The 15,048-nt window shown below is 38.9% G+C and overlaps 1 protein-coding gene across 1 annotated transcript in view; it reads right to left on the reverse strand.

Moving 5' to 3' along the window:
- CEP112 (centrosomal protein 112) overlaps nt 1-15,048 on the reverse strand; it is a 297,346-nt gene that overhangs the window by 201,993 nt on the left and 80,305 nt on the right. The window contains exons 13-16 of the mRNA XM_029912219.1: nt 8,938-9,092; nt 8,466-8,595; nt 6,798-6,890; nt 5,745-5,804 (exon numbers count right to left, since the gene is read on the reverse strand). Coding sequence (XP_029768079.1) covers nt 5,745-5,804; nt 6,798-6,890; nt 8,466-8,595; nt 8,938-9,092 — 438 coding nt within the window. The remainder of the gene's footprint in view (nt 1-5,744; nt 5,805-6,797; nt 6,891-8,465; nt 8,596-8,937; nt 9,093-15,048) is intronic.

Here is a 15,048-nt window from a genome sequence, read left to right on the forward strand (position 1 = left end):
CCTCACATGTACAGATTCCAGAAGATGTGTACAGTCACACATGCTTAATCTATTTTAAAGGTCCCATTTCTCCTAATTTCATCTTTTTTCTCTTTTTTTAAATCTATTTAGATTATAAACTCTTTGAGGCAACGTCTGCTTTAAATGTTTGCACAGCACCCAGCACATTTTGGATGCTAGTATAATAGAAGTAGTAAATAATAATGATTAAAAAAAAAGACTACTGACTTCTGGGTGCAATTCAAGCTGACAATTTTGTTCTTGTAAGGCCTTACATGGTATAGATCCTAGCTATCTGAGATCACCTCTCTCCCTGTAAACCATTTCCGAGCTCCTAGGCTGTTTCTAACATGCCCTACCTTTTAGTGTCAGGTGGCTAGTAGCAAGTTTTAATCTGCGGAGGGTTCTTTGCTCTGATTCTGTTGGACCAACAGGGGGAAGTGAGTTTCAGAGTTTGTCAACCTTCCAGGCATGGTACAAAGCACATCTATCTGTTCACACTGGTTTTTGCCTAAAGCAGGTTAGGTGTCAAGGATTTTTTCTTTTTTTTGAGCATTGTGAGGTAATAGTGTAGAGATGTTACCCTCATATCTATATTTTCTTTGTGACAAAGAGTAGTGGTAAATTTAGGGAGTGGTCTTCTAGCACCCAATTATTTGCAGCATGATGTTTGATTAATATGAATGTTCTCAGAGGCTGAGGAAATAGGTGCACAATTTTATGCATACCTAATTGAAGAGATTGCATGGTTCTGCATAAATTATGATTTTATTGATAGTATATAAGAATTGATATTAGGATAAAGTGGGCATTAAATATTTGTTAATTTCAAAGTAGTGAGTGTGATGAAATTACATCAGAGAGAGAAAAAGAACAGATGGAGCAAACAAAGAAAATTTGGTTTATGAAGTACAGAAGTCTAGAGTGGCATTGAGAACATTTAGAAGCAATACATGTGCCATCAGCTAAAAAGTGTTGTGAACATGTACAAATGATGGGAAGTCACAGCTCTGGCTCCACAAAGCACTCTGTAGTTCTACAGATGCCTCAAGGGAAAAAAAAAGAAAATTCAATAAACCCTCACACCCTATAAACTTCTACAATGTGAACCACAGGAATCCAGTACATTTTAGCTGATTTCATATTGCAAAAGTATTTGCACAATATGATCAGAAATCATATCTCTAGAAAACATCTAGACAAGAATCTGTATTAGTATCAATGACCTTGAATGTCTATAACAAGATGCAACTGACACACTCCAACATAGCATACTGATATCTCAGATGAAAAACAAGAAATGAAAAACACAGTTAAAAAGACTCACTGGTAGAAAGTTTCAGTACAGAAGCTAACTGTGTGGAAGTCGGGGTATTTAGCTGGTTTGGAACATTCTCAGAGACAGAGGGATTTTCCATTAGGGTGGTCAGAAGTCAGTATTTACTGTCCTAGCATATTATATATGTATAACAGCTGTTACAAGAACTACTCTTGATAATATTGTATCACAGTTACTACACTTAGCTGCCTGTTTGGAATACAAGGAGATTATTTGTAAAAAGCAGGTGTTTCCTTTACTTGTAAAACCATTTAGCCTAACTGGTTCCTGATTTAGTAGATAAGTATCCTTAATCAAACAGTGACATTTAGGGTTATTACTTATTATTTGTTTGATGTTCAACGATCTTAACAGGGAATAGTCACCATAGATCAATAAAGGTTATTAGATACTGGTAAGTATTTAAGCGAACAGATTATACCTCATAATGCATGCTTCCTTTACTCAAAAACAGGCTATTGTTTTTAGTATTTTATAGGCGAATCAGTCCTCTATTTTATGGGCGTATGTAAATAACATGGTTCACATGTATTTTTTTGTCTCATCTCAAAGATTTTCACAGTACACAGTTACATCAATGCTTCTGAACATGTGGACACCTGTACTGATCTCTATCAAAACAAAAGTTTTTCCCATCTTGTTTATTATCACATAGTTATATAATCCATCCTGAAATAAGCTTTATCTTATCTATTTCAGGAGTCAAAGGGCATATTCCCTAAGGGATGGGATGACAATAGTTGTTCTTGACCTGAAGCTCTCAAGAGATATTACAGAGATAGAAAGACAAAAGAAAGCTGAACTGAAGAGAGAGTAAAATATATGAACAGGCTAGGAAGTAATAATTCCATTTCAAATGTGTGTGTGTGTGTGTGTGTGTATATATATATATATATATATATATGCATATGTGCGCACATATATTTTGACCTGGTTCTGCATCAGTTTAGACTTGAATTGTTCTTGTAGCAATGACAATTGTTTTGGTAATCATTAATATTTTTAAAGAAAATCATGTGTGCCATTTAAAAACACGACTCGTTTATTACATGCAAATAACTTCATTACAATATTATTAATGTTGCAAAGTCAAGCACTCTAAAGTTAGGCCATTCTAGAAATGCCACCCACCCACCACAACAGGCGGGGGAACTTGATGGGGCCAGGGGTGAAGAGGGACAGCCCCACAGCAAGAGAGAAACACACACTCATTGAAGCTCCTCCCACCCTCTTGGAGTCTCTGGCACCCACTGGCCAGTTGTGGGAGAGGGGTGCTGACTGGCCTACATCCCCTAGCTCTAGGGATTTTACCTGGAGCCCAGGCCATGTGCAGCCTCTTCCAGCTCCATTCCTTAGAATTGAAGCTGCCTGGGATGAGACACTTTGCCAGTGGGTTTCCAGACATATTTGCTGACAACAGTGGAATGCTGAGACTCAGAGAACTCGGGCTCCATTCCAGGCTCATCTAAGCCTTTCCTCCTAAACCTGATCCCTTCTGCCCCATCCCCTCTAACCAGTCCCAGTCCATACTACACCACTGGCTCCTCATCCCAGTCCCATTCTCCTCACCTAGCCAGGCTCAGTCTCCATTGTCCACGCTTCTGATCCAACTGCCAGTCTATTTGCTCAGCAAGTCTTAGTCCACCCCTGCACGCCCCCGTCCCCATCTCCTCCTCTCCCAATTCCTGTCTCCAGTCTTCCCCGCCCCACTCCTTGTTTCCAGTCTTCTTGTCCAGCCAGTCCCAGTTCCCTCCTGAATTGTCCATTCTGGCTCTCCCCCTGCCCACGGTCCCTGTCCCCATCTCCCTTCACAGGCTTTTCATCCAATCTCTATGTCATCTTCGCCCCCCCCCCAGGTTCCTTAACCCAGTCTCTTTGTCCAGCTAATACCCAGTTCTCCCCCACATCCCAGCTCCTTCTCTCCGCTTCTCCCACCCTATTGGTTCCTAGTCCCAGTCTCCCCCTTAGCTCCTCATCCAACCTGTTTCTCCCAGATCACTGGCCCTCTGGTTCCCCAGTCTTTTCCCTCCCTAACTCCCACACCTAGTCTCCTTGCCTTGCCATTCCCAGTCTCCATCCCCAGCTCCCAAACTGTCTCCCTGCCAGCCTCCAATGCCAGTCTTAACCCCACCCCCCGACTCCGTGTTCCAATCTATTCCCTTAGCCTCCCCCAGAATGCCCTAAATCCAGGTCTTGTACCCTCTGAATTTGAATCATACAACTTTCTCCTCCATACTGCCTTGCAGGGGGGATAAGAGCACAGGAGAGACAGACTCTCTGCTCTCAGTTCTGGTGCCCAGACCCATCCCTTACAGGAAAAGTTCAGCTTTGCCACTGTAGCCCTGAACTATATGCTCAGTCACCTTTTAGGGATGGCATAGTCCCGTCCTGTCACACATAGGAGCTATGAGTGGATTGAGCAAGCTCAATCACTCTGGGGATAGTGCATGACCAGTCTAGTTAGTACTAGGAGCTACAAGAGGTTTGAGCATACTCAGTCAGGACAGAATCTCTAGATTAGATTAGACAGAGAAAAAATATAGATCCAACATGGCTACTCCTCTCACAATGACATCTTGTTTATCACCCTCAGTCTCTCACTCTCCCCTACTGGAAGGAGTTATCGGGTGCAGCCAAAGACTCTTGTAATTCCAGCATAAACATTCTGTAGCCAGATACTGTCCAAATTATGCCAACCCACCCTCGATTTTGACCTTCAACATTCTTATTATTAAATTCTTGGCTCCTTCTTCACTAGCTAACTTTGCCAGACTGAATTATGGGGTTTTTTTGCACATGAAAATGGAGTCTAGGATAACACTGAAACATTTCCACTTGTGATGCAAGACAGGATTTGAACTTTGGGCACGTCTACATAGCCCCACAGTCTGGACTACAGGGGCATTAGGACTAGCTTAATGCGAACTAGGTGTGAATTAAAAAGTATCTGTTTTGCATTAATATAGTCCTAAAAGGGGTAGCACCTTTTAGGACTACGTTAACACGAATGAGGTATGTTTTAGACACACATCCACGGGGTCTGCACATTGCAGTTACAAGACACCATGCTACTGCACACTGCAATTCACACCTCTGTACTGAACTGTAGGGCTGTGAAGACAAGCCCTAGTGTCACTATAGTGATCTGAAAGAACGAGGAGTACTTGTGGCACCTTAGAGACTAACAAATTTATTTGAGCATAAGCTTTCACTGTGACGGGCTGGATCACAGAAACCCCTTTGGGAACTGCCAACCGATGTGCCAAAACTACTTCTGCCCCTGCTTTCCTGCCCTGGCAGCTTAGGACTCCAGCACCCTGTCTTGTTGAGCCAGACACGCCAGTCTGCTCCAACGCAGACCCAGGGTCTGAACCACATGCCCCAAAGCTGCAGACTTAACTGAAAGCAACTAACAAAAGTGTTCCTGTCTTTAACACTCAGATGCCCAACTCCCAATGGGGTCCAAACCCCAAATAAATCCATTTTACCCTCTATAAAAGCTTATACAGGGTAAACTCATAAATTGTTTGCCCTCTATAACATTGAGCTAGCAAACAATGCATCATTTAGATCCATTGTTCCTTTTGTTATAAGTAAATGAAGAGTAGTTCACTTGTAGCTGTATTTCAATTCATTCACATCATGAGTTTGTCACTAATGCTTAAAAAATAAGTCATGCAAGTCCATTATGTAAACTTTTATACATACATTCTGTTAGTAATCACTACGTCAGCTGAACACAGCTTTGACTTTAAAGACAAAGTCATTAAAAAAAACAAAGTCATGTGGAATAATTAACTCTTGCAATGAATGACTGTTTCATGTCAACATTTTTGATGTTTAAGTATAAAAATGTGTACATATTGGCAAAGCGCTGCAAGATTAAATATGCACTATAAGTGCTAAGCACAATTTTTTAAAAAAAAAAATCTGCTCTCAAAACACTACCTCTCGAAGCTGATAGAGCATATGTATGGGTACAGGTAAAAGGTACAGTAAGTATTTGTTGGGGGAAATGCTAAAATATCAATAACAATTTCAAACTCCCTCTCTCTTCTACTAAAGCAATAGCAGAGAGTGAAAAATCACAATAAGAACAAAAGAAGTACCTAATAGGGCCCTGTCTGCATCCTCTTCACTGGGGTGAATTTCACCCTAAGTGAATTAAATAGCAGGCATTAATATGTTTCGAACCACAGACATTATACTTCTGGAAAACATTTTAACAGCTTAATCCTTGTTTAAAAGCTGCTTACTACTAGACAAGTTTTTAGGTTTCATCAGTTACCTACCCCCTTTCTACCCAATATTCACTTTTTTATGGATTTGTGGATTTCAATAATTAGCTGCTGCCTATGACATCTGAAAGTGCACGTAACATTTTCATTTTTCCTTCAAACTCTACCTTTTTTTCATGAATCCGCTCTAAATGAAGTTTTTCCTGTTGAAATTTGTGTTCTTGATCCTGCAAATTGAGGAATTGATTTTTTAATAAGGAATCGCTACTTCTTTAAACAGATTACTATCATTCAAAAGCAGCCTTTACCTAGACAAAACCTGTACATTTTACTAGAGCGCAGTATGGTCCATATCAACCAAAGTGTCCAACTTTATTTCAGAATTAAACATTAATTGACAAAATTTTAATATGTTTTATTTTAGTGCTAAAAATTACACAGCATTATTACTAATACTTGATTAGTGTGGGGTGTCTCCAGAATACCAGTCAGAAGACACAGGTTCAGTTACAGGTCTCAGGGCTTGTCCACACGGCCATTTAGAGCACAGCAAGCTAATATGCTGAAGATTTACACACTGGCTTGCTGAACAGTAAGTATCTGTGTAGACAAGCCCTTAGTCCCTAGCTTCCCAGACTAAAATAAGATGGGAGGCAATGAAGTTAGACCTTGATGAGTGCAAGAGGGGAGAAAGAGTGCTTTCTCCTTGCTTTACAACAATTCACCCTATCAAATAAAAATGTTAAAGGATTCCAAAGACAGTAGTACATAGTCCTCCTGTGCCATCAAAATGGCTACACTTCCCCAAGTAAGAATAGAACATGATGGGATGTGGGGAAAAGGAGATACCCAGGGCTCCAACAGGGATGCACTGTAACAATCGTGAAACAAGTTTATGCTGACTTTTACAAACTTAGATACTGCTATGAAAGACAGAGACAGGGATTTTTTTCAACTTTGTACTTCTCTATAATCCATTGATATACATTTTTATATCAGTTCAACACACAGGAAAATAAGACAAATAGCCACAAAGTTTCTTTAAAAGGCTTAGCCAAAAGAATAAGAACAAGTTCTACTCTGTTAAGTGTAGAGGGATCGGCTCCTCTGATTTCCAAGAGCTCCAAAATATATCTTAGTTTGGCATTCTATTCATACAAATCTTAGGAACAAGTAAAAAGGGCTCTTCATTTTTCCTGAGTGAAAAATTCAGGGCTCACCCTCAGCTGTTGCTGCCTTTGATGTTCTGATTCTTGTAACTGTTGTTTTAATTCAGACACACTCTGTTCTAATTCTTCAATCACATCAGATGCCTGTAGGGATTTAATAGAAGAGTGAATGTTTGTCCTGTAATCTCTATTTACTCTACAGAAATAAGTTACTCTTTCCCTTTTCAAAGTTGCATCAAAAAAGTAGAAAAAATTATAAATTTGGAAAAGACAATCTTTTTCAACACTGGTCATATGTACTTCATTTCTAATTTGTCCATAAAAGTGCAGATGGGACTGTAGTCAAAAATTATAAAACAAAAAACAAAAAACAAAAAAAACAGGCAGCTGATTTAAGAAATTTGAAAATAAAATGGAGACAGTCATTTAGCATTTTCTTACCAAAGATCTTAGCATTCCAGTAATTCATATCAAAATGTGGATGCCATGTTTGCTCTAGGTTAATCATGTTTAGAATACGCTACAGTTTTTGAAATTTGCTATGTTTTTATAATATATATTTTATTTGAACATGATGTAGGCTAGATAACCTATCACAAAGGCTACTTATAAAAAAACTAATTTCTTACATTTTTGTGCTGATTATTTAAAAGGTTCAATTCAAAGATGTATGCAACAAAACGTTTCATGAATAAAAACAGGACAATATTTTAATATGTACCTGAAGAAAAATATTTTTCTTCATAATTCTTTTGGTAACAAATTTTCAAACAGGCCTCATCCAACTCTCTAAGCTTTGTGTCAAACTTTGCATGTCCAAGTTTTTCGGCACCTAAAACCTTACATTCATACATCCAAAACAAGAGCTCCGCTAAATGGTTTACCATTTAACTCTCTCAGGAGGAATGTGGCAGTTGTAAAGTATATAACACAGACAGACATCTTGCACAGAAGTCTTGCCTATTACTGCTCTTTTATGTAATTATAAAATGCACAAAAGAGTACAGATCACATATAAAATAATACATATCCTAACCACAATGCCCTTTGTTAGTTCATCCTTCCCATGGGAGTCCCTGGAGGGCCATCTGGGCTCAGGAAGGCAGACAGGATCTGCTCCCTCATGCAGGCCCCCACATTTCACTACTTCTCCTTCATGGAGTCTTCTTCCCCAGCTTGCCTTCTCTCCTCTTAGCCGTGCTCTTCCTCTCTTTATATGCCCCCCTTTCCAACACCTGGCTTTCTTTGTTCTATATTTTGGTTATTTTCCATTGCTCCTATTTTCCTATCTCCCTGCAGAGGGGTAGGATAAAACTAGTTTTCGTAGGCTTGAGTCCAACCCAATGTTCCAAGGTGTTTTCACCTGAATACAGGTCACTGAGTTCTAACAACCCTCCACTGTATACGGTCTAGGAGGATGTGACATGGTCACACATGCAGGGGTGGAATCCACGTACATATTGAGGCATTCAAAAATTACAGTAATTTCATAACACAACTTCACAATATCAATCAAATTTCATAAGTTCTACAGACAGATCCCCCAAGCCATCACAGCAAGCGAGTAGCTCCTTTGAGTAAAGTTATTCACGTGCCTTAATATTTGCACGATTGAAGCCTTACAGACCATTTTGAAAGTGTGTCCCCTTATATACGTAATTGGTAGGCAAGCATTTTTATGCCCATTATTCCTGGGAGGTTGTATGTCTGTAAACATACCTTAGCTGCTGAGAGAGCATGTTCCTGTTTCATAAAATTTATGTCAATATCATATTTGTTTTGTTGTTGTTGAATATTCTGTCCATAATCTTGTATTATGCGATCCTTCTCTTTCTGAAGGGAGTTGCACCTACAAGTAATAATAAAGAAAAAATAAAATGGAAATTGGCTTCAAATTTTGGCACTTTATTTGCTTTATGTAACTTTTGAAGCTTCTGCAAAATTCTACACACCCACCTAGTCCTCTCACTCGATAAAATGTAAAATAAAATTGTACAATGTAAAATATATTTGTTTTTTTTGTGATCAACATCTTGGTGAGTGTCGAACAGTGGTTTTTGCACCTGGGTTGGTAAATTTTCATGACAATTTCCTAAGGTTGAATTATTGAGCACTGATTTTCTTGAAGACAGAGAGTGATGTTTAGTTTTGGAATTGCTTTGGTTTAAACTCTGACTACTTTATTAATTACCTTGATTTCACCTCCTGCAGTTCAGTGCATACTGCTTGGTAGCATTGCTCTAGATCAGTCTTTTCTTGAGATAATTTCTGACGCTGTAAATTACTACTTTCAGCCTCTACAGTCAGCTGCTGGACACGGGCCTCCAGTTCTTTGACCATCTGGTTCTAAAAGAATAGGTCATTGTTAAGAATAAATTGGTGCACACTCCTGTTGTTATTCAACAGCCTAGAGCAACTGCAGTTCTCTGGTGGTCCAGAGAAACAAGAGTTATAAAAGCAAAGCTGTCATCAGTCAGGACAGTAAATTCTATAATGTATCAAAGCTTTCAAAATATACATGTTTCAAACAAAGTAAAGTGTGACCTCTGCCCCCAGGCCCAAACTGGAACAATACTCGCACTAGATTTCTATAGAATAAAGTTTTTATAATATGAAGCAAAACAAACAGTTTAAAGAAAAAATTGCTATTGAGGATAATGTATCTTGAGCTACTTCATACCTGTCAGAAACAAACAACACTATGATCAATGACAATATAGACAGCCTGCATGTAAGACAGAGCCCAAAAAAGAAACTTTCAAGACTAATACCAGGAAACATATATATATATATATTCTTTATTTGTAGTCCCTTTCAAGAACAAACAAGTCAGTTGCTCAGATAAAGCCTTTATAATGTTGTTATGGAATCCAATTCATTTAATTTGTACGTTATATTGGCACCAAATGTTTACTGTAATAAAATACTTATTCAGTTACTAAAATGAACTCATGGCCAATGCCTGTTCCCAATAAATATACTGAGGTACCAAAGAATTGAAGGATTCAGGAGTTGTTCATTATTTGCAGTAAGTCTCTTTTAGTGTCATATCCAAGAGACTGCAAAAATAACTTGATACAGCAGCTGATAAAAGACATTTTCCATACATAAAAGACTGTTTCTTTGTGTATCTGAGTAAACGTGCTCACATATGTGTATGAGATATTTTGAGATATACTGATAAGTGTGGCATGCTATAAATTAGGGGGCTATTAAGAGGACTGATTATGATATACGTATTACAATATTCAATAATGCTTGACACATTTTTAGTAAGTCTTCATATCAATTTACAAATATTAACAAATACCATTCACAAATACAAACATCACTCCATGAAGTAGGTGGTATTATCCCCATTTTAAAAATGGGAAATTGGAAGCACACAGAGAGAGATACCCTGGCTCAAGGGGACATAGCAATCAGGATCAGGCCTAGAACACAGGCATTCCCTGCCTGCTTCCCTCTCTATTTACCTCTCCTTATAACGAATCCCTTTTCAATAAATTATACATGTACACTGAACATTTTTGAGTTAAACACAATTTCACAACATTCAGCATTTAAAATAAAAATATCTGAGAATTCCAAAGAATATATACTTTTTCTCTTCTCCATTCTTTCCTAAAGTAATCTTAGTGTATAAGGAAATGAGAATAGAATTCCTGAGAAGGCAGAGGTGGGAAAATAAGACACAGCTGCCTTTTCAGGATGTTCAAATCAAAGTTATTTTTATATTAACAAAGGTTTGGAGGTGGGGGAAGGGAGAGGAAGTGGAAGAATATTTTCACCCTCTGTTAAAGGAAAGTAAAAACTCAAACATCTGTCAACTCCATTCAAGTTTTGTAGTATATTTAAATGTGCCTGGAGACATTTCTGACACACTCATGCAATCAGAATAGCATTACTCAAGCTTTGCAAAACAGTCTAAAATATTTTCTCAAACACACCAAACTTAACCATACACTTGTGTTGCATTTTAAAAGAGACTCTTTCCATCAATGCAAAGCCAGCTGCAGAGTCTGGTTTGTTTAGACAACAAAGAAAGTCAAGTATATTTTACTTTTAAGTTACAGGATTTGTCATGTAGCTAGTGGAGATTACTATCTTGTTTTTGACAAACAGCAGCTTTCAGACATCCTGTACCCAATAGATTGAACCATATGATAAAATAAGGAGAATATCCCACTTTGCCAGCTGGGGGAAATTTGGCAAGAAAAAAAGTTATCAACTTAATTGCCAATGAGAACAGTGCCTTCAAAGATAACGTAAGCTGTCAATTGGGGCACAACAAAGCCAATCCCCTAAAAAGCTTGTAGCATGCAATGAAACTGTGTTACGTTAATATGGAAAATCTGCATTGATGGTTGTAAATTTTAGAACAAGATACGGTAGTAGTTTCAAATCAGGGTAATATCTTTTATAAATAGCATTAAAACAGTTGGCATTTTTATTATGTACATGTAGTATTAATAAGAGGGGCCATCCTTCATCCAGTCAGTATTTTGGTCAGTATGCTCCTTAATGAAGAGCATATTTAAGAATATCCCTGAATCCTCTACTGGGGCTGATAGGCTGTTCAATGTACTGTGGGCATTCCCCCCATAATCCAGCAGCTGTTAGATACTCCTCTTGAAATGTGCACTGTACCGTATGGGTCACTAGACCTTCTGGGCTACATGGATTTTGCATCTAGAGGCTGTTCATAGGGAGTCTAATCCAAGATCAGGATCTAAAACAGTTGTCAAAGAAGCAGCTACATCTGAGCTCAGAATTTGGCCCTTTAAGCATAAGGCTATATTAAACTCTGTCCAATCAATTGTGAATGCTTTCGCAATCTAGATTTGTGCACTAATCTAACCACAGCGGGTATACATATTATACCCTATGGGCGGATTTCACTCTCAATTTACAAACAAGAGTCATCAAGGATCTTCCAAAACTATTAACTTGTTTTGGCCCTCCTTAGGAGTTTTTTCTACAGATTTATAATTTGAAATTACTGTCAGCCACCCATAAGGAATTCCCTCTTCTTGCATTTTCACTTATGAAACATGTCCCTCCCAAAACATTTTTAATATGACAAACACTAACCCATGTCAGTGGAAAACACTATCACCCAAATGTTTAAAAAGAAGACACAAAAGCGCTAAATCAGTGCCTTCCTCTGGGTCTCTCAATGCATTTTGAATTATCCATTTAATTTACACTGTAAACTCCTCAGGGTAGGGACTGTGAGTTCCTCTGTATCTTAACAAAAATAAATAAAAAAAACTCAGTCAAGATTAAGCATCAATATTCACCCAAAATATTATTTAAAATGTTAGGAGGTGAAGATGCCTTTTAGCAGCACAGCATATTTCTTACTACGGAATATCACAAATTATGAGATGTAACTATTAAGGGCCTTTTACCATAAATAGTCATAGTCTTGTAAAATATACAGCATGAGTGTTCTGGAGGGGAAATAATTTAAGGAGCAACACTATGCTTTCAACTCTTTGAAGTGGCTGGTTGGATTACACAAGTGAGATTCAGCTTCTAGGAGAAGACATCACTCTTCAGGACCTCAAGTTGGCTGACTCAGCAATATTACATACCCCAAACCCCACCCCCAAATATTCTTCTCTGAGTTGCACAGATGTAAGTCCAGAATGACTCTGCTGACTTTGATGATTTAGACCATTAACTCATCTTGCAATTAATCACTTGCATGGTATGCACACATTCCCAGTCCTTTCTTTTTCCCAAATATCCTCCTACATATACACTTACCACAGGACAACTGCTATGGATAATGGTAAAGTAAGGTCTATGGCAGAGATGGCTGAAAATATATGAGAGACAGGGAGAGATGGCTACTTATGTAATAAAACTAATGCCCAAAACCCCTTTTCATAAAGCTTTCATAAATTTTCATAAAATGTTTCCATAACTAGTAAGTCATTCTTGCTTCAGTGTTTTATAATTATTGATGCTAAATCACACACATACTTCATAACCATTGCTATCTGCACTAAAGTATATATATTTTTCCAATAAATAAATGTTTGTTTTAGTGGGGGAAACACTTGTATTATAACATTGACAAGAGTTATATCATTCAGCCAATTCACTTGTTCACAATAAATGGCACTCCTGACAGTATGAAACGCCATGAAAAATGAAAAAAAATCTAAAACAACAAAAAAAGAGAAACTAATTTTCAGTGACAGTCTAGTCTTTCATCTTAAGCCATGCCTTGAACTCTACCTTGTTTAATTATTAAATCAGGAGCTGCTCAGCAAGATCTGTCTGCTTTTGATGGTTCTTAAATTCAATCCTGCTGACAGACTGTGTCCATTTTTCTCCGTATTTACTGTTGCCTATGACAAGGTCTGAATGCTAATTTTTCAATTCAACATTCATTAATGACAGAATAAAGTTTGTTTGACGTTGCCCTTTATCTTATTCAAACTATCGCTTTTCTTTAATGTCTCATCTTGATGACAAAAGTACAAGATACCTCTTTGAAAGGGACTTGTTGATTTTTGCTAACAAATATTTACTTTATAAACTGTGTATACAGTGTATAGTAAATACAGTTCACAACTGACTTACAAATTATCTGCCTTTTAGTATTTTAATGATACACAGGGAGTTCCCTTGAGGTTTGTAAGAATTTATATGGAATTCAGAATGAACTCTTTTCTTCTCCAAGTGTGTTAGAACACATCTAGGTGAAGGTTAGTTGCCTACTGCTTCTTTCCTTGGAGGATTGTCTATCACTGCTAGACTGAGCAAAGAAAGGTTACCCCCAGTAACTGCTGGTCTTCTAATACACTGCCTGTATAATTCCACACTTCTGGGTGGGCACTATCCTTAATGACAAAATGAGTACCCTCTCAAAAGCAGCAACTGTTGCTTCCACACACATGCTCCCCCATGGAGCTGAACATTTGAGGCATGGTTATAAAAACTACCACCCCAAATGTATAGTTCCTTCTACATATTCAAAATCTATAACCAAAGGCTCTAAAGAAGCCGCCTCTTTCATTGTATATTGCCTGTACAGAGCTCCACTTCAGAGGATTAAGTAATAGTATGTACAGTACTCCAAAGAGAGATTCTCCCAGACCACCAGCTAAACCAGCTATTTGGGCCATTTGAGATGGTGGACCAGCACAATGTGGCTGGCGTGTAGCCAAGGATTACCTCCTCCCCGACACACACACACACACACATATCTGACCGTGCAGAGATATTGACAACCAGGAAAGAAGGGGTAGAAGCACAGTGCAAGGCTGGCACTCTCCACCTTACTGAGTGGGGGAGGCAACCTAATGACAGATGATGTGAATAAAGCTGAAGTACTCAATGCCTTTTTTGCCTCGGTCTTCACAGATAAGATTAGCTCCCAGACTGCTGCACTGGCCAGCACAGTATGGGGAGGAGGTGAGCAGCCCTCAGTGGTGAAAGAACAGGTTAAGGACTATTTAGAAAAGCTGGACATGCACAAGTCCATGGGTCTGGATCTAATGCATCCGAGGGTCCTCAGGGAGTTGGCGGATCTGATTGCAGAGCCATTATCTCTGAAAACTCGTGGCAATCGGGGGAGGTCCCAGGTGACTGGAAAAAGGCAAATATAGTGCCCATCTTTAAAAAAGGGAGGAAGGAGAATCCGGGGAAGTACAGACCAGTCAGCCTCACCTCAGTCCCTGGAAAAATCATGGAGCAGGTCTTCAAGGAATCCATTTTGAAGCACTTGGAGGAGAGGAAGGTGATCAGGAACAGTCAACATGGATTCAACAAGGGCAAGTCATGCCTGACCAACCTGATTGCCTTCTATGATGAGATAACGGGCTCTGTGGATGAGGGGAAAGCAGTGAACGTAATATACCTTGACTTTAGCAAAGCTTTTGATATAGTCTCCCACAGTATTCTTGCCAGCAAGTTTAAAGTAGTATGGATTGGATGAATGGACTATAAAGTGGATAGAAAGCTGGCTAGATAGTCGGGCTCAATGGGTAGTGATTAACGGCTTGATGTCTAGTTGGCAGCCGGTATCAAGCGGAGTGCCCCAGGGGTCGGTCCTGGGGCCGGTTTTGTTCAACATCTTCATTAATGCTCTGGATGATGGGATGGATTGCACCCTCAGCAAGTTCGCAGATGACACTAAGCTGCGGGGAGAGGTAGATACGCTGGAGGATAGGGATAGGGTCCCATTCAATACTATAGGCTGGGGTTCGACTGGCTAAGCGGCAGTTCGGCAGAAAAGGACCTGGGGATTACAGTGGATGAGAAGCTGGCTATGAGTCAGCAA

The sequence above is a fragment of the Terrapene carolina genome, unplaced genomic scaffold (genome assembly GCF_002925995.2).
Source record: "Terrapene carolina triunguis isolate 2854851 unplaced genomic scaffold, T_m_triunguis-2.0 Scaffold192, whole genome shotgun sequence".
Lineage (NCBI taxonomy): Eukaryota > Metazoa > Chordata > Testudines > Emydidae > Terrapene > Terrapene triunguis.